The 19,937-nt window shown below is 43.2% G+C and overlaps 1 protein-coding gene across 2 annotated transcripts in view; it reads left to right on the forward strand.

The window, feature by feature from the left end:
• Positions 1–19,937, forward strand: part of LOC143989042 (cysteine-rich venom protein tigrin-like) — a 55,911-nt gene that overhangs the window by 5,892 nt on the left and 30,082 nt on the right. For both annotated transcript variants that reach the window (XM_077489045.1, XM_077489044.1), the window contains exons 2-4: positions 8,402–8,469; positions 12,331–12,450; positions 14,741–14,831. In XM_077489045.1, coding sequence (XP_077345171.1) covers positions 8,407–8,469; positions 12,331–12,450; positions 14,741–14,831 — 274 coding nt within the window. In that variant the 5' untranslated portion in view covers positions 8,402–8,406. The remainder of the gene's footprint in view (positions 1–8,401; positions 8,470–12,330; positions 12,451–14,740; positions 14,832–19,937) is intronic.

The raw sequence follows: 19,937 nt of genomic DNA on the forward strand, positions 1-19,937 counted from the left end.
CCAGTTTTATTTCCATACTGATACCACTGTACTCTATTTTTTCTCCCTTTTGTAACTGTACTGTAATTGTGCTGTTCTCCCTCTACATTGTAAAGCACTGCGTAAACTGTTGACGCTATATAAATCATTAATAATGATAATAATAATAATACTGCTCTTCTTGCTTTAATTGTTATTGATCTGGAACAAATATACAAATACTTACTTCCCCTCCCTGCCTTTCCACCCTCAATAATAGCCCCCATCCCCTCCCGCTTCTCCACCCTTAATATTAACCCCCTCCCTGACTCTTCACCCTCAATAATAACCCCCCTTCCCACTTCACCACCCTCAATAATAACCCCCTTCCCTGCCTCTTCACCCTCAATAATAACCTCCCTCTCCTCCCTGCTTCTCCACCCTCAATAATAACCCCCCTCCCTGCCTCTCCACACTCAATAATAACCCCCCTCCCTACCTCTCCACCCTCAGTAATAACCCCCCTCCCTGCCTCTCCACCCTCAATAATAATCCCCCCTCTCTACCTCTCCACCCTCAATAATAACCCCCTTCCTGCCTCTCCACCCACAATAATAACCCTCCTCCCTGCCTCTCCACCCTCAATAATAACCCCCCTGCCTGCATCTCCACCCTCAATAATAACCACCCTCCCCGCTTCTCCACCCTCAATAATAACCCCACTCCCCGCTTCTCCACCCTCAATAATAGCACCCCTCCCTGCCTCTCCACCCTCAATAATAATCCCGCTCCCCGCTTCTCCACCCTCAATAATAACCCCACTCCCCGCTTCTCCACCCTCAATAATAACCTCTCTCCCCGCTTCTCCACCTTCGATAATAACCCCCCCGCTTCTCCACCCTCAATAATAATGCCACTCCCAGCTTCTTCACCCTCAATAATAACATCACTCCCGGCCTCTACACCCTCAATAATAACCTCCCGCCCTGCCTCTCCACCCCCAACAATAACCCCCCTCCCTGCCTCTCCATCCTCAATAGTAACAACCCTTCCTACCTCTCCACCCCCAACAATAACCCCCCTCTCTGCCTCTCCACCCTCAATAATAACCCTCCTTCCTGCAGAAACAGCAGTGCACTGATGGTTAATGAGCGACAATGTAGTATGGAGGGGGGTGTGGAATGATGGGGGTAGTCTGAGGGAGGGGTCCTGTGTAATAATGGGGGTAGTATGGGGGAGGGGACCTGTGTATTGATGGGGATAGTATGGGGGAGGTGGTCTTGTAAAATCATGTGGGAGGAGGGTCCTGTAATTATGGGGGTAGTATGGGGAATGGGTGTCCTATAGGGTGATTTGGTTAGTATGGGTAAGGGAGTCCTGTGTAATGATGTGGGGGGCAAAACTGCATGGTGGGAGCCCCAAGAAATTGTTTGCCCAGGGTCCTCTTAATATTAAAGACGGCCCTGCTTGCATGATCAGTGACCCGTAAAATACAAATCCATTGAGTAAGCCTAATTTATCACATTTTCAAAAAGAGGTTTTCAATTCTGATTTGCCACCATAATAGGAATAGAGGGGAAATATTTCAACCGGGATATTTGCTCTGGTAACAGCTGTCCAGGACAGCCTTTTCAACACAAAGGAACCCTTGAAATAACTTTCTGGTCTCAGGGATCCCCTGCCAAAATATACAGTATCTATAACTCATGATACATTAGTGTGATGGTCAGTAAGAAGTAGACATGTGCATTCATTTTCGTCCGAATGCATTTTTGTCCGAATTTCAGGTATTTTCGTTTTGACAAATGATAACGAAAGCACAGAATCCGAAAAACGAAAGATCCAACATAAATAAGTGCTTTATTTTCGTTTTCCTTGTTACAACAGTTCGATATAGAATAGGAGATTCGACGTGACTCTGACAATAATCTGTGTCTATAGAACCTGCGGCCGAATGTGCCTAACCTTACTTCTATTAGTCCAAGATTATATAGAGAAAATATTCGACAGAGAAAAAAGAGATTTGACAGAGAGAAAAGATTCTGCAAGTTACTGTTCTAAAAAGTGTTAGGGGACCTAAATCCTGCCCCAGGGGACATGTATCAATGCAAAAAAAAGTTTTAAAAACGGCCGTTTTTTCGGGAGCAGTGATTTTAATAATGATTAAAGTGAAACAATAAAAGTGTAATATTCCTTTAAATTTCGTGGGGGGGGGGGGGGGTGGTGTCTATAGTTTCTGGTGTTTATAACTGTCCCTGCACAAAGTGTCATTTATGCAGGAAAAAAAAGTCCTTTAAAATCACTCGCAGCTATTATGAATTGTCGGCTCCGTAATACAGAGAACACTCATTAAAAGTCTTTGATAAAATAAATAAATAAATAAACAAATAAAAAAGCGTGGGGGTCCCCCAAATTCAATTACCAGGCCCTTCAGGTCTGGTATGGATATTAAGAGGAACCCTGCGTCAAATTTAAAAAAAAATTGACGTGGGGTTCCCCCTAAATATCCATACCAGACCCTTCAGGTCTGGTATGGATATTAAGGGGAACCCTGCGTCAAATTTAAAAAAAAATTGACGTGGGGTTCCCCTAAAAATCCATACCAGACCCTTTATCAAAGCACGCAACCTGGCAGGCCGCAGGAAAAGAGGGGGGGTGAGAGAGCGGCCCCCCTCCCTCCTGAACCGTACCAGGCCACATGCCCTCAACATTGTGAGGATGCTTTGGGGGTCTGTGACCCCTCAAAGCACCTTATCCCCATGTTGATGTGGAGAAGGGCCTCATCCCCACAACCCTGGCCAGTGGTTGTGGGGGTCTGCAGGCGGGGGGCTTATCAGAATCTGGAAGCCCCCTGTAACACAGGCAGGTTTTGTTACATCAGAGGGGGGCGGGGTCACCCATACGTCACGGGGAAGCCTGGGTTTCCCCTTGCGTCAGAGGGGGCGGGGTCAGGTGACGGGTGGCCCCGCCCTCCGCATATAATAAACGTCAGGCCGCCGGGATCCCCGCAGTGTCTCCTCCGTGGAGACAGAAGATGGATGGATTCGCTGCGCTGGATCAGATCAACCATCGCTGGAGAGATATCATCCGTCGCTGGATAGCAAGAGTGGATTACCACCGCTGGAATCTTTTTGTTATTTTTTTTTATTTTCAATAAAGGAATTTTTCAAAAGTGTGTTTGTCTTATTTAACAATTTTTTACACTTTCTTTGTGAAAAGATAGGGGTACTTTTGTACCCCCTTACCATTTCAAACGGGGGGGCCGGGATCTGGGGGTCCCCTTGTTAAAGGGGGCTTCCAGATTCTGATAAGCCCCTTGCCTGCAGACCCCCACAACCACCGGCCAGGGTTGTGGGGATGAGGCCCTTCTCCACATCAACATGGGGACAAGGTGCTTTGAGGGGTCACAGACCCCCAAAGCATCCTCCCAATGTTGAGGGCATGTGGCCTGGTACGGTTCAGGAGGGAGGGGGGCCGCTCTCTCATCCCCCCTCTTTTCCTGCGGACTGCCAGGTTGCGTGCTCGGATAAAGGGTCTGGTATGGATTTTTAGGGGGAACCCCATGTAAATTCTTTTTTTAAATTTTACGCGTGGTTCTCCTTAATATCCATACCAGACCTGAAGGGTCTGGTATGGATATTTAGGGGGAACCCCACATCAATTTTTTTAAAAAATTTGACGCAGGGTTCCCCTTAATATCCATACCAGACCTGAAGGGCCTGGTAATTGAATTTGGGGGACCCCCACACTTTTTTTTTATTTATTTTTAATTTTTTTAATGAATGACTTTCAATGAGTGCTCTCTGTATTACGGAGCCGACAATTCATAATAGCTGCGAGTGATTTTAAAGGACTTTTTTTCCTGCATAAATGGCACTTTGTGCGGGGACAGTTCTAAGCACCAGTAACATGCGCCCCTTCACAGGCATACTATAGACACCCCCCAGCTACGAAATTTAAAGCAATATTAACTTTTATTGTTTCACTTTAATCATTATTAAAATCACTGCTCCCGAAAAAACACCGTTTTTAAAACTTTTTTTTGCATTGATCCATGTCCCCTGGGGCAGGACCCAGGTCCCCAAACACTTTTTAGGACAGTAACTTGCATATTAGCCTTTAAAATTAGCACTTTAGATTTTGAACGTTGGAGTCCCATAGACTTTAATAGGGTTCTAAAGTTCACACGAAGTATGCTATACAGTGGTGTGAAAAAGTGTTTGCCCCCTTCCTCATTTCCTGTTCCTTTGCATGTTTGTCACACTTAAGTGTTTCGGAACATCAAACCAATTTAAACAATAGTCAAGGACAACACAAGTAAACACAAAATGCAATTTGTAAATGAAGGTGTTTATTATTAAAGGTGAAAAAAAAATCCAAACCATCATGGCCCTGTGTGAAAAAGTGATTGCCCCCTAAACCTAATAACTGGTTGGGCCACCCTTTGCAGCAACAACTGCAACCAAGCGTTTGCGATAACGTGCAATGAGGCTTTTACAGCGTCCTGGAGGAATTTTGGCCCACTCATCTTTGCAGAATTGTCCTAATTCAGTTACATTAGAGGGTTTTCGAGCATGAACGGCCTTTTTAAGGTCATACCACAACATCTCAATAGGATTCAGGTCAGGACTTTGGCTAGGCCACTCCAAAGTCTTAATTTTGTTTTTTTTCAGCCATTCGGTGGTGGACTTGCTGGTGTGTTTAGGATCATTGTCCTGCTGCAGAACCCAAGTTCGTTTCAGCTTGAGTACACGAACAGATGGTCGGACATTCTCCTTCAGGATCTCTTGGTAGACAGCAGAATTCATAGTTCCTTTTATCACGGCAAGTCTTCCAGGTCCTGAAGCAGCAAAACAGCCCCAGACCATCACACTACCACCACCATATTTTACTGTTGGTATAATGTTCTTTTTATGAAATGCAGTGTTCCTTCTACGCCAGATATACTTGGACACACACCTTCCAAAGAGTTCCACTTTTGTCTCATCGGTCCACAGAATGTTGTCCCAAAAGTCTTGGGGATCATCAAGATGTGTTGTGGAGAAATTGAGACGAGCTTTGATGTTCTTTTTGCTCAGCAGTGGTTTTCTCCTTGGAACTCTGCCATGCAGGCCATTTTTGCCCAGTCTTTTCCTGATGGTGGAGGCATGAACGCTGACCTTAACTGAGGCAAGTGAGGCCTGCAGTTCCTTGGACGTTGTTGTGGGGTCTTTTGTGACCTCTTGGATGAGTCGTCGCTGCGCTCTTGGGGTAATTTTGGGTGGCCTGCCACTCCTGGGAAGGTTCACCACTGTTCCATGTCTTCGCCATTTGTGGATAATGGCTCTCACTGTAGTTCGCTGGATTCCCAAAGCTTTGGAAATGGCTTTATAACCCTTTCCAGACTGATAGATCTCAATTACTTTCTTTCTCAATTGTTCCTGAATTTCTTTGGGTCTTAGCATGATGTGTAGCTTTTAAGGATCTTCTGGTGGACCTTACTGTGTCAAGCAGCTCCTATTTAAGTGATGCCTTGATTGTGAACAGGTGTGGCAATAATCAGGCCTGGGTGTGGCTAGAGAAATTGAACTCAGGTGTGGACAACCACAGTTATAGTATGTTTTAACAAGGGGGGCAATCACTTTTTCACACAGGGCCATGATGGTTTGGATTTTTTTTCACCTTTAATAATAAACACCTTCATTTACAAATTGCATTTTGTGTTTACTTGTGTTGTCCTTGACTATTGTTTAAATTGGTTTGATGTTCCGAAACACTTAAGTGTGACAAACATGCAAAGGAACAGGAAATGAGGAAGGGGGCAAACACTTTTTCACACCACTGTTGCTAGCTCCGTTGAATCTTCTTTATACATTCGACAGACACCATAAGCCTTCAAAGACAGATTTGACCGTAATTCATGTGGATTTTTGGACGAATGCAATTTTTGAACAAAAAACAAAATAAATAAAAACGAATTTCGGGAGTAACTAAATAAATACATTTTTCGGACGAAAACGAAATTCCGAAACGAAATATTTTACTCTGCACATGTCTAGTAAGAAGAATGCTCCTTACACATATGGTCATTGTTAATAAGTTTTCAATATATGATGTCTATGTGTTGCCATCTTTCCTTCCCCCCCCCTTTTTGTCTTTTTTTTGTTTGTTTGTTATTTTTTGCTTTAGTTATGTTAGTTTGTATAATGTATTTGTAAGATGTTTGATGGTATGATTATGCCATTAATATATGTATATTTGTCTAAAACTAAGATTGACTACACTTGTGGTCATTGGGAAGAACCCCCCCCCCCCCCCCCCCTACACATAGCTAAAAAGTTAAATTGTATCAGTGGGAACTTATCTGAAAGCAGTGGAGGCTGGTGCTCAATATTTTTGGGGGTTGGCAAACCAATGCGGGAGACGGATGGAAAGGTGAGCTTAAAAAAAATCCCATTGAAATCCATGCTTCCTGCGCCCTGCATGTAAATTAGGGGTTGGGCGCATGGATTAAGGGGGGGCGGCACCCCTACGCCCCATATGGTCGGACCGCCACTGTCTGAACGTCAACAATTGCTCAATGCTCAAGGAACCACTAGCAACCTCTGGTGAAACCCTAGTTGACAAACCCTGCTCTAAGATGACATTTCCTCACTTTGGAGAGATTTCCTTTCGTTTATTCTTCGGTTTACAGGAACTGAAGGTAAATCTCCCCAGTTGGACAGAGAAATACAAATCTGACAGGGGTGCAAAACCCTTCCATGCACACCTCATTTTAAAAGCTAATTATAAATTCGGGGGGCTGCCATTTTTGTTAAAGGGCTTTAACTCTCCCCAATGCTATCCAAAATAAAAAAAAAACATTGGCTATACAGAATGTTGCCATATCAGTATATGTATATATCTTGGCTATGTTTTCATGCCTTGAATGATGTCACCAGAAAAAATCTGCACCAATGGAAGGAGCACCAGATCAAATGAGAGTCCAAATTAATTTCTTGATTTGCACTATAAAACAATGCACACCAATGGATTGATTATCATAAGAACTCACATTCAAATTCCAGCTCATCTTGGATACTTTTTTTCTTCATTGATGAATGCATATCAGGGTCAACAGTCTAGTTATGATTTAACAACTAATTAGGCAAGACAACTTACTAGCTATTCCAGTTAAAAAAATATCTAAAGCCCAAAGTAAAAGTTTTTTTTACGGCTTACCAGCCCTTAGAAGTGATGGAGTATTTCAGGAAAATACCCCATTACAGTCACTAGGTGGAGTTGATAAGCATAGGAAATAACCATATTAGACACAATATGGCTGTGCAAATTTGGAGACATTCAGGCAGCAAAGCTTATAAATAAATAGACCCCTTTCACTAAAAATGTGTGCTGTCCATGAAGAGCAGTTGAATCTGCAGAAGACAATACCAAAGCGGAGGTAAGTATTGCAGTTAAGATTTTTTTTTATTTTTTTATTTAAGATTAGGCAATATTTTTATTTTTTTTAGCTGAAGTTGGAGGCTTGATTTGATTTTGTCTAGAACCAGAACTACTAAAGAATAAATATGTTTAGGCCTCATGCACACAAGGCGTTTGCAAACTCTCCTAGAAGCCTTTCTTCCTGGCAAAAGAAAAAGTGTTTTTGCGCCAGCTTTTAGCAGCATTTAGGAGCATTCTGCCAGCTAATCAATCCCCAAAAAAACGCAAAAAAAATTGAAAATTATGCTCATAGAACTTGAGGCTTCAAAAACGCTTCTAGATTAAAATAGTGTGCATGGACACATATGATAACACTATTTCATTCTAGAAGTGGAAAAAAAAATGCTTGAAGCAGAGTTCCACCCAAAAATGGAACTTCCGCTTTAAGGCCTCCTCCCCAGCTCCTGTTTGTGAAACAGAGCTTTTGGGGAGGAGGGGGGAGCAGGTATCCGAATTTGACAGGTACCTGCTCACACTTCTGTTCCAGTTGCCTAGGCATATGGAAGGGGAAGTTCTCCCTCCAGAAGTCTTCTGGGACATATAATGGGTCCTAGAAGACTTTGTGGTCAGTCACTGACCGCAGCTTCGCTTGCACATGCGCACCTGGCTTTGAAGCCGCAAGCTGTCACAGCTGGGCGCCCATAGTAGAGATGCCAGCGCTGCCGAGGGAGGACAAGGTGAGAACATGGCTGCAGTGAGTACACCGCTGGACCGTGGGACAGGTAAGTTGCTGTTTATTAACTTTTTTTTCCCTGCCTCTAAACTCTCCTACCACTAAACGCTGTTAAAAACCAATGTCACAATGGACACATAGGTGAACATGCAGGGGAGTTTAGTGGCAGGGAAATAAAAACAAACAAAAAGAACGCCAGACGCCCCTAGAAGCAGCTGCAAAAGCATCCAGTGTGCATGAGGCCTTACAATTTATGTGACATTCAAACTATTGCAAAAAGTACCAACAAATAAACAAAATATGTTACAGGGAAAATGAAGACCATGCTGATCTCCACCCTCTGCCTGCTGGCCTTGATAGCACAAGCTGCTGCACAGGTATGTCATTCATATGTTTTCTTTCCAGCATATAAGACCCAGTTTGCCTTCACTATACTTACCTTCCTCATTAGACCTGTATGCTGCAGGAGAAAGATCGGATCACCCATCTCTAAGCCCTTGTACACACGGTCTGAGATTCTGCCAACCAAATCCGTCGGATTTTGTCCGTCAGATTTAGTCTGACGGATTGTGTCCAAAACTGTTGCATACACACGGTCGGACTAAGTTGTCGAAAAATCCGATCTTTCAGAACGTGATGACGTAATTTCGTTACGATGGGACTACATTCAGGCTAGTAGCCAATAGCTTTCATGTAGGAATTTGATCTGAGCATGCGCGGCACTTGGTCCGATCAAAATTCTCTACACATGACCGGATTACGTCCGACCGGCCCAGTTGGTCGGGAAATATTTCCAATATGTTGGAAAATTGGGTCCGACGGAGATTCGGACGGAATCAGTCCGATGCATACCACACACAGTCGGATTATCTGACGACACGGTCCGATAGGACACATTTCGACGGATTCTCCGACCGTGTGTACGCGGCATAAGTGCTGCAGAATAGTCCCTTCGATAAACCAACTTTTTGAGATGGGAATAAGGGACACCTACTAGCAAAAGCATGTAAGCATAGGACATGCCCCCTGACACACCCCTTTAAAAGGAGCATTTACCTAAAAAAAAGATTAGTAAGCCCATCAGGGTTTTTTTTACCACTACTATTCCTTTATAGTGGTTTTTAGAAATTTGCAAATGCAGCAATTTAGAAATTGGAGGAAAGGTTTATCACTGGGAAACACTTTTTGAAAGATAAAAAGGGCAATTTGTATACAACTATACAGATCAGACCAAAATGAGGGACAAATGGAGAGGCAAGAGGGACAGAAGGACAGTCCCTCAAAATCAGGGACCTATGGATAAACTAACTCAAAGTTCTTCTGCTGAGTCTGTAAATCATTGCCTATCCCCCACATGGGATTGTATATACATAGCTCCCAACTCTCCCTGATTTTGAGGGACTGTCCCTGATTTGGAGCAATGTCCCTCTTTCCCTCATTACTCCTCATTTGTCCCTCATTTTGGTCTGATCCATATAGTTGTGTATAAAATGCACTTTTTATCTTTCAATAAGTGTTTCCCAGTGCTAAATCTTTCATCCGATTTCTAAATTGCTGCATTTGTAAATTTTAAAAGCCAATATAAATGAATAATTGTGGTAAAAAAAAGTCCCTTGTGGATTTAATTAACCTTTTTTTTGGTAATTCTCCTTTAAGGGGATGTGGCAGGGGACGTGTCCTATACCTACATGCATTTGCTAGTAGGTGTCCCTCATTCCCATCTCAAAAGGTTGGGAGGTATTGTCATATGACATTGTCCCAGAATGAGAGCGCATTCCGCACGCCGTTGTTTTATTATACAGTGGGCGGGAAGTGGTTAAAAAAAAATCTGGGCCACCTTCATCTGGGTCCCCAGAGAACCCCCCTTACATCAGGGTCCCCAGAGAGCCCACCCTTACATCAGGGTTCCCAGAGGGCCCCCCTTAAATTAGGGTCCCCAGAGAGTCTCCCCTTACATCAGGGTCCCCAGAGAGCCCCCCCAAGATCCCCCTTACATCAGGGTCCACAGAGAGCCCCCCCTTACATCAGAGTCCCCAGAGTGCCCCCCTACATCAGGGTCCCCAGACAGCCACCCCTCCCCATCCATCCAGAGGTTCCCTATGTACATGACTGGTCTCCGCTGTGCACCTTTAAGCCCCAGCACATCTCTGTATGCCCCACCTGGGGGGAGATGGGAGGCGGGCGGAGGGATCCCCTGGGCCTTGTAGTTCTCTTCCCGAATGTATACAGTGGAGAGGGGAGGGGCCTCTGACCCAGGCATGTATCAGCAAGAGTGTAGAAGCAGAGCGACTCACTTGTACACTGAAAAGTGAAAATGATACATGTCCAGGTCAGAGGCCCCAACCCTCCCCACTGTATACACTCGAGAAGAGAACTACTAGCCTCAGGGAGATCCTGTGGCCACCATAAAGCTGCCGATCACCAGCTCCCACCTCACTCTACTGCATACTAAACAGACCGCCAGAGGTGCAGGGGGAGATGCTGGGTCTTGGGACCCCCCTACAGTGGCAGAACGTCAGGGCCCAGTCCCAAGCGTGACTGCTGGGACCATGAAAGTTCCGCCACTGCTGTGCGTCTTTGGCTCTGAATCAGGTGTGAATTTAGGCAGAAATTCTGACTTGATTTGCACCTGAATTGGTGAACAGAGAGGCACCGGACCCCCTGCCGCAGCATATGTGAATCCAGCCTCCAGTGTGAGCTGTCACTGCTGCTGGGGCTTCTATCTTCACCCAGTTTTCCTTCTGGGTTGGCACTCTCTGGCTGTTTGAATGGCCAGGCTGCAATGACATCATGAGCGCAGCATGATCCTCTGCATTCTGTGGCATGCTCAGTGCCCTGAATGCAGAGGATCTTTGCGCACACACCTGTTTTTTTTACCAATCTAAATGCAGCCTTTTGTTGTTATTGGACCTATACACAGAGATGAGTAAACATAGACTGTGTATAGATTAGTAAAAAAATAAAAAAAATCTGTGTTGCGGGCCACACTTCCATGATTAAAAAAAGCTAGAAGGAATTTTACATGTGTGTATGCATGTGCATGTACTCGTAAATATGTGGATGTGCTATACACCTCATCCTCACATTTTTTTTATGCGAAGAATATCTGATGTTCAAACATCAGATCCGTGTGCAAGTACCCTAAAGATAAGTAGCGGTTAGTTTTGTTTCATTTTTCGGATGAAAATTTCATTTTCGGAGATTCGGATGTATACGAATTTCTGAATGGACATAGTAACGAATGTCAATAAATCCGAAACCAAAAAAATAAATATTGAAATTAATAAATGCATTCGTTTTATTCGGATGACATCACATGATGTGATAATAGTTCAAGCCCATGGGGAAATTAAAAATGTTCAAATTCATTCAATAATTCAAATAACAAATAGATCTGAACTTTGTTCCATTCTCTGATTTGGATGCACATGACGCCAGTCAATATTGTCCAATCAGCTTATGCCATTAGTCTTGGCGGGTTGGACTAACGTGTCAAAAAGCTGCTCACTCCCCCCAACCCTCACAAAAAAAGCCCTACTGGTATTCCAAAGTAATCTCACATGGAGCAATTATCTGGGGTTCGGGATAGATGATCACTCCAGGACACAAAAAGCTTGTGTCCAAGACAGACATCTGTCCCTCATCATAGATAATAATTCCATAAAGTGATTACATGTAAACATTGAGGATGACTGCAGCTGCTGTCAGACTTTCATTGCTTTGAACAGCCTGAGCACCTTCAACTGTCTTCAAGCACCTGAAAATACAACTGCGGGAGTCCACTGCAGTTGAGGTGCAGTTCTAAGAGCAAAAGGTGGAGCATCAAGAGGAAGGGGTGTGGTTTACAGATAACAGGGTGGGTATTAAACAGGAAGGGGTGTGGCATTGACAGGAAGGGATGTGTCATATTTAAATTAGGGGGTGCATGAGTTTAGTCAGGCTTAGGGCAGCACAAAAAACAAAATACACCACTACCCACACCAAGATGGCCGCCAGAGGTACTCAGAAGTTGTGGCGTACTAACAGACAGCTGCAACCTCTGTGACAACTATGGAATCTCTCAAGGAACAATTTCCTCTAAAGATTCAGCCCCCTTGATAATAGTGGCACAGCGCCACCTACTGGATGGAGGCTGAATTGCATCTGCCTACAAGGAGGGGACAGGAAGGTGTCCTTATAACTGTATCTATTATTTGTGTAATGAAAATGACTGAATGTGATGACTGAAACTCTTTCAGACTACTGATCCAGCAGCTAAACTGTCAACTAAGATAGAAGCCAACCGAAAAGAAATTCTCAATGCAATAAATAAGTGTAGAAGGAATGTGAAACCAACTGCGTCCAACATGGCAGAAGCGGTGAGAACGTTTTTTAATGCTCTAAGAAATTACTTACTGAATAAAGTATGAAGGCTGCCACTGCTAACTTCTTCTGAAATGGCTAATTGAATGGCTGTCCTGCAATTTTAATGGTTCTGATATATTGAGTGATTGCCTCAAAATAAGTATGAAGATTGGGAGCTGTACCTGTACTCTGACTTAATTGACTGAATGCATGTTCCAGGGAAGGCTCAACAAATATTGAATTCAGAAGCATACAGTCAACTAGCATTTTCCGCAGGTCATCAGCAATGGCAATCTTAGTATTTCCCACATTTAAAGCGGTTGTGTTATGCTGTATGATAACCATGTGTAATATGAAAGCATTTTATTCTCAATGTGTTGTGACTGAACTAGAATGTATGTTCACATATCCCCAAATACACAGGGAATTTAATTTCCATTACAATCTATGAAGTGCTTCACAATAGAGCCCAGTCACACCATTGCATTGTTCCTGCTCTAAAAGTTGAAGGAAAAAAATATTTCTGTTATTATCTGTGAATCTCTTCACATCAGTATGTTGCATTATAGTGCACTACAGTGTGTTATTGAAAATCCATTGGAGATCCGCCCTTTTGGTCAATGAAACTATTTGGATTGAATGACCTTCATGGAAGACCCACTATGGGAGGGCTGACAGTAAAGCTTAGCTTTTACTCCAAAAATCAATGTATGCCTATAACGTAATTTGTCCTTAGCTATGGATCTACTAATTGTTTTGAATATGTTTTTAACTAGAGGACATTAAGTATGGATATAGCAGCCTCCAACTCTGGGAACTAAGCTCTGTTGTACCTACCCCCACCTCCACCAATGTAATTCTGTGAATCCCTGTTACCTATACAGAGGCTTGCATGGCAAAGCAAGTGAGGTGGCCTAAGCAAAAATCTGACTTTCTGTAAAAAGATTTGAAGTTCTATGACTTGTCCAGCATACACCTGAGCACTACAAAAGGTGTGTGTGGGCATATCTAAGTGTCTGCTTTTTCCCCATGCCAAAAGGTTATAGTTAAGGTTATAGGGAGTGTTTATGTGAGGGTTTGAATTGTAGAGGACAGTGTTATGCCTAGCTCATCTGGTGGGTCTTCCCTGAAGGTCCTTCAATCCAATTGGTTTTGTTGACCAAGAGGGAACATCGTCAATGGATTTTCAAAAGCACAAAAGGGTTGTGTAGAGGTTACAGGGAGGATCGGTGTTATGTTTACAGAGACAGATACTGTTAGGATTATAGAGAGGTTTCGTATTGATATAGAATTAGTATTAAGGCACAGGGAGGGTTATTGAGGAATAGCTTAGAGTTACAAGGAAAGGCAATGGAAGGTTAATGTTAGGGATACAAGGAGGTTGAGTGATTAGTGTGAGGGTTGCAAGAAAGTTAAAGAAAAGTATTAGGGTTACAGGGGGATCATCTGAAGGTAAGTGTTAGGGTTACAGAGTGGGTTAGGTTGAGTGTAAGTGTTAGGCGGCGTACACACGCGGGGACTGTTCGCTCAACTTTGTTCGTCAAACAGTTTGAGCGGACAGTCCGCTCAAAATTAGCATGGACGGACTTGGCCACACACGACGAACGAACAGTCCGCTGAAACTTGCGCGATGACGTGAACGGCACGTACGACGGGACTAGAAATACGACGTCCTATACACTGCAATGCAACCTTCGCCGTGTAAATCCTTTCTGAGCATGCGCGGAACTTAGTTTGACGAACAAGCCTACACACGGGCGGACTGTCCGCTCAAACTAAGTTTCAGCGGACAGTTTTACGGAATTTCCGAAAAACTTTGTTCGTCAGACTGTCCGCTGAAACTGTCCGCTGAAGCCCACACACGAGCGGACTGTCCGCTGAAACACTGTTCAGCGGACAAAGTTGAGCGAACAGTCCCCGCGTGTGTACGCGGCCTAAGCTTTACAGGTAGTACTAATATGAGGGGCATAGGGTATTGGGAGCTCTTTGTTGTAGACTGTGAAAGCTAATCTCCTGCTGCATTAAAGCTCAATGTATCACTCCTGGTATATTATGAGTCCATGAATTGAGTTTCGGAGCTCCAATTACAATTAAAAACAACCCTAAATAAATGACTTTTAAATATTTGCTCATTTTAATTACTCTTGGTTGATGCCTAAGATGATGGCTTTGATTACAAGAAAACGTGTGTTATTCAGAACAAATAATGATTTTATTAGTAGTGATTCATTAGGTATAATTTTTAACTCTTGAAAGAAAAAACCTGCTCCATTAGAATAACAGCAGTGTGTTGTCCTTCCTTAGGTATGGAATACGGAGGCTGCAGATTTGGCTTTAAAGTATGCAAAAGTTTGCACAATAGCCCACAGCCCACTACCATCAAGAAGAATGTCAAGTAAGTTGCCTGATATTAACTTATGAACGTATATAAATTATATGCTAAAAAAACTGACCTATGCTGGACAGGAACATGTTGGGATCTCCAGTATGTCAGGTTTTAAAGAGGAACTCCACGCAAACATTTTAGATGGTGGCAGATGTTTACCATTTAAATGTACACAGTAAGCATTGACTATCTGCATAGTTTTTATAACTTTCTTTAGAGTGGGGAACATATAGAAACACAAAGGTCATAGATAACTTCATAGCTGTATTTGTCCCAATTGGGCATTTTCTGTGCAGTCACCAGGACTGGGAGGGAGGGAAAATCTCTCCAATAGAAACACAGACAGCCTGAAACCTGACCGATGTTCAAACTCTTCCTCATTCTCACTACAAAATGAATATGGTCTGTTTTGGAGTCCACTTAACTTTTTATCTCTGCATTAAATCTATATGCCAGGCTGTCAAGGGCGCACGTTCGTGATGACTAGCTGTCCGGGGAGAGGACTCAGTTTTATGTAGGAGGGAATAAGGGGAAACTTACTTTTCACAGCCCGCAATACCTTCAGCATGAGAGGTAGACTAGTATAGCTGGCTGACCACACACAGGCAGACACAAATCTTATATGCAATCTGGTGCACTCTATGGGTTGGGGAGCAGTCTAGCAATTAGTATACACTTCTAGGATTCCTCAAGCTATCCTACAAGCTAGAACCCTTGTGTTAATCAATCTCCCCACTGTCCACACACACCCCCACACCAGACCTACGACAGTAGTAAAAAAATACAAAAGAGATAATAGGACATAAAAAGTTTGGCCATTAGCTATGAAAATATCTGTCAACAAAGCACATCAGAAACATTTGCAATTCACCAGTTTAGGCCGGCTCCATGTCAGTCACCCTGTCCATTTCTCATGTTCCTCAATTTATTGAGATATGGATGGGGACTGGATTTTAGCCTGTGGCCAATCAGCCCTTGGGGTGTCCCCTCCTCAGCCCGGAGGATGCTTCTACATTTTGAAGTGATCAGGATTAAATTGGCCATAAATGTTTCTGATGCCTGGGTCAGGGATAGGATTTTGCATCAGTCCGATCTCAACAAGACCATTCACCCCTTGACTGTTGCAGTCAGGCACCATACAACCGTTTTGTGGATCTACCAAGGTTCTATGCACAGTACACATACAATTTCATATGCACACATACCCCAAAAATGTGTATGATCGGAAGGAATTCATTTCCTCCCTTCTTAACTAATATTTTAGTTTTTATGAGAGATAAAATAGATTCCTCTAATTATTGACATATTGACAAATCAGTTGTGGGTAGGCAGTTCAGGGCCTTCTGGGTGTATATTATTATTATTATTATTATTATTCAGGATTTATATAGCGCCAACAATTTACGCAGCACTTTACAATATAGGCTTTATCCCCTGCTGGGCTTGTAGACAAAATAGCTAGGACTTCCCTTTGAGGCTCTGGGAGGTTCTCCACCGATACAGAGATGTGAAAATGTTATTGGCATATACAGTAAATGTCAGTTCTGGTCAACAGACGTGCTCTTTCCTTTCAACTTAATTGTAATTTAGGCCCATCTGTCTAAGACTGATTACTGAATTGAGAGAATACTGTATCTTTAAAACCACTGAATTAAAATATCAACAATCATACAACTTTTACCTTTATGTTACACAGGCTACCATATTTCACATATCCGTATGCATGCCATCAATCTGGCCTCCGTAAATGGCACACTCTAAAGCCAGGTATATACGGGCTGAATGTCGGCAAACATCGATCGGTAAAAAAAAAAGAAAAAACGTCGGACATTCGGCCGGTGTTTATGTCTGTCTGTCCGACATACAGATTTCTGTTGGGCGCGCAAGCTGGAAAACCAGCAGATATCCAACTCCCGATCAGAGCTCTCAGCCAATGGCAGAAAGTGTTGATCGGAGTGTTCTAGCAAGGGGGGCCATCCATCTGTCAGACCACAACAACTCAGCAAGGGGGGAGATCACTGCACCAATGTCGGATCATCTGAGATGACAGGTTTTTTTTTCATTCAGCCCGCTGGGTTGTATGCTGGGTAGCACGGAAAAAATCTTGTAGTGTGTACCAGGCTTAGGCCGACCACGCACTGTATACTAATTGAAAAGATTGTTTGAGTTTGTCCCCCTAGTGAAATTATACAATCAGATTGTATACTGTAGACTATGGTAAGTTTTAAAGTGGTTGTAAAGCCTCAAGGTTTTTCACCTTAATGTATAGAATGCCTTAAGGTGAAAAACCCTCTGTGCTGCAGCTCCCCCAAGACCCCCCTTTTTCTTACCTGTGCCGATCCAGCAATGTCACGAGCGCAGGGGCTCCAGCCAGTGTCTCTCTCTTCATTGGACAGATTGATAGCAGCAAGAGCCATTGGCTTCTGCTGCTGTCAATCAAAGCCAGTGATGGGGGGGGGGAGTTCCCCTGTCTGTGTCAATGGACACAGCAGCGGGACTCGTGAGCGAGCCTGCACTGTTTCCCCTTTGGGAAAGTGGCTTTCCGTGGGAACACCAGATGAAGAGAAGGGGCTTAGAAGAGAGCAAAACAATTGCACAACTCCTGCTGTGTACAATCAGGGCCGGGGGGGGGGGGGGGCATGCACGTCCCCTAAACCCGGAAGTAGCTAGTGATGTACCGGTATGTCGCTTTGCCTACAGCATCTGCCCATCTGCAGTACAATGCGGGCAGGTGGACGTTAAGTGGTGAAAGAACCAGCAGGAAGTCCTCTAATAAGTGGTTGAATATATGATTTATCCAGGATTGACCATAGATTCACTGACAACTTAAAACTGGCCTCAATTTCTGATCTGTGATATTAAAGGTGAGTGGAGGTCATTGAAGGAAGCCAATATGGCATTTGGTTGGGGTGGGCAAAGGGCACTACAGCACAGGAGTAAACTTCTTTGTTGTAGATTAGGATCACTGGCACACACTGGCTTGCATCGAAATGCCTGTATTCTCTGACTTCCACAAACCAATTTACTTGTCCATACTTATTATTTATTGTGCAATTATATCAAATTATTTTTATTTTTATTTACTTAATACATTTACCACAATATAAACAGATAGTACAAATAACACCCCATAAAACAAAACAAATACTACATAGAAAAGCCCACAGAAAAAAAAAACACGCCCTATCAAAACCGATCCCACACAAACAATCCCCACCCACCTCTCCCACCCAGTACCTTGGAACATAAAACATATTAACAAGGGTAATATAAAAAAGAACAAATTGATGCTTACTAAATAGAATAGACTAAACGTGACCATAGAGTACGACTCTCAGTGAAAAGGAAAATGTATACATATATAGTCACGTACAGCCCTGTAAATTTAAAGCAATACTTATAGCGCAGATTGGTCTATATCAATACCAGGGACAGACTCAAGCTATTGTGACCAAATAGCGTCAAACTTCCTCATGGAGTTCCTTAACCACTTCAATACAGGGCACTTTCGCTCCCTTCCTTCCCAGCCCAATTTTCAGCTTTCATCGCTCTAGTGCTTTCAGTGACAATTGCGCGGTCATGCTACACTGTACCCAAATGAAATTTTTATCATTTTGTTCGCACAAATAGAACTTTATTTTGGTGGTATTTATTCATGACTCCGTTTTTTATTTTTTGCGATATAAGCACAAAAAAAGCGGAAATTTGGAAAAAAACCAATATTTTCTTTTTTCTATTTTAAAAGAAATCCAATAAAATCAAATTTTTGTCATAAATTTAAGCCAAAATGTATTCTGCTACATGTTTTTGGTAAAAAAATTCTGTTAAGTGTATAATAATTGGTTTGTGTGATCACGGACATATGTACGCAAATGATCATGTACATATGTGTGCAGGTGATCACGTACATATGTGTGCAGATAATCATTGGGACATGTGATTTTAGTGGGACATATGTGGGGGACATGTGTTTTTTTATTTGGGGACATGTCTTTTTATTATATGGGGACATGTGTGTTTTGGGGACATGTGTGGTGACATGTGTATTGTGGTGACATGTGTGTTTACACTGTAGGTTTATACTAGACTGGTGATCAGTTAGTAAAAAGCTGTAAAAACAGCTCATACTCACTGATCACCAGCCGGCTGCAGCGATCTGCTCTCCTCTCCTCAGCGACGACTTCCGTGTGAGGAGAGGAGAGCCGATTGCCTAGCAACCAGCTGTTTGTTTACATCACATGACAGCTGTGATTGGACACGGCCGTAATGTGATCAGGAGGGCCAATCACAGAGCTCTCCTGCCGATCCGAGATGCACCGTGTCCGGGTGACACGAGCACATTGGGATCACCCCCTCCTTCTGAAGGACGTTCCTGAATGTCCTCTCAGAAGTAGAGAGCTCCCACCCGGCCATATATGTACATTGGCCGGGTGGGAAGTGGTTAAAAAATTGGCAAGTTTTTCCAAAGGAAATAATCCTATTAAGATCAAAAATCCAATCAGATACGATAGGAGGATAGGGAGAGGTCCACTTAAGGGCAATTTGTCTGCGGGCCACAAAAGGGGAACGCCTAATAGTATTCACGATGGGAGAAGTACAAATAAAAGAATCATGGTAGCCCAGTAAACACGTAAGTGGTTCAACCAGTATATTAATATCTAGTAGCCCATTAAGAGTACTAACCACCTCCACTCAGTATCTCTGGAGTTTGGGACACCTCCACAAAACATGTATCAGCGTACCTGTATTACCACATCTAGCACAGGTTGGGACAGATCTCAAGTCGATAGCATGCAAAAATTGAGGATTTCCATATACCCTGTGAAGGATAAAGATCTGAGCCAGTCTATGTGATGGAGAGAGAGAGAGAAACAAGAGGCAAAGCCCAAAGCCTCTTCGAAAATAGGGCCAATATTTTGTTTCCACCCAGCCCTAGAGCGAATGGAATAATTCAATAGGAACTTATCTAACAGCGCCCTATATGTCACAGAGGTAAGACCCTTGGTTGACCTTGCTTGTACTATCTTATCAAGAAGACGGGTGGTAGGAAAGTATACCTCAACTGAAGAAAATTGAGCATGTAGAGCAGGACACAATTTGAGAAATTGATAAAAC

The sequence above is a fragment of the Lithobates pipiens genome, unplaced genomic scaffold (assembly GCF_037356315.1).
Source record: "Lithobates pipiens isolate NorthernLeopardFrog02 unplaced genomic scaffold, aLitPip1_a1.2 Scaffold_18, whole genome shotgun sequence".
Lineage (NCBI taxonomy): Eukaryota > Metazoa > Chordata > Amphibia > Anura > Ranidae > Lithobates > Lithobates pipiens.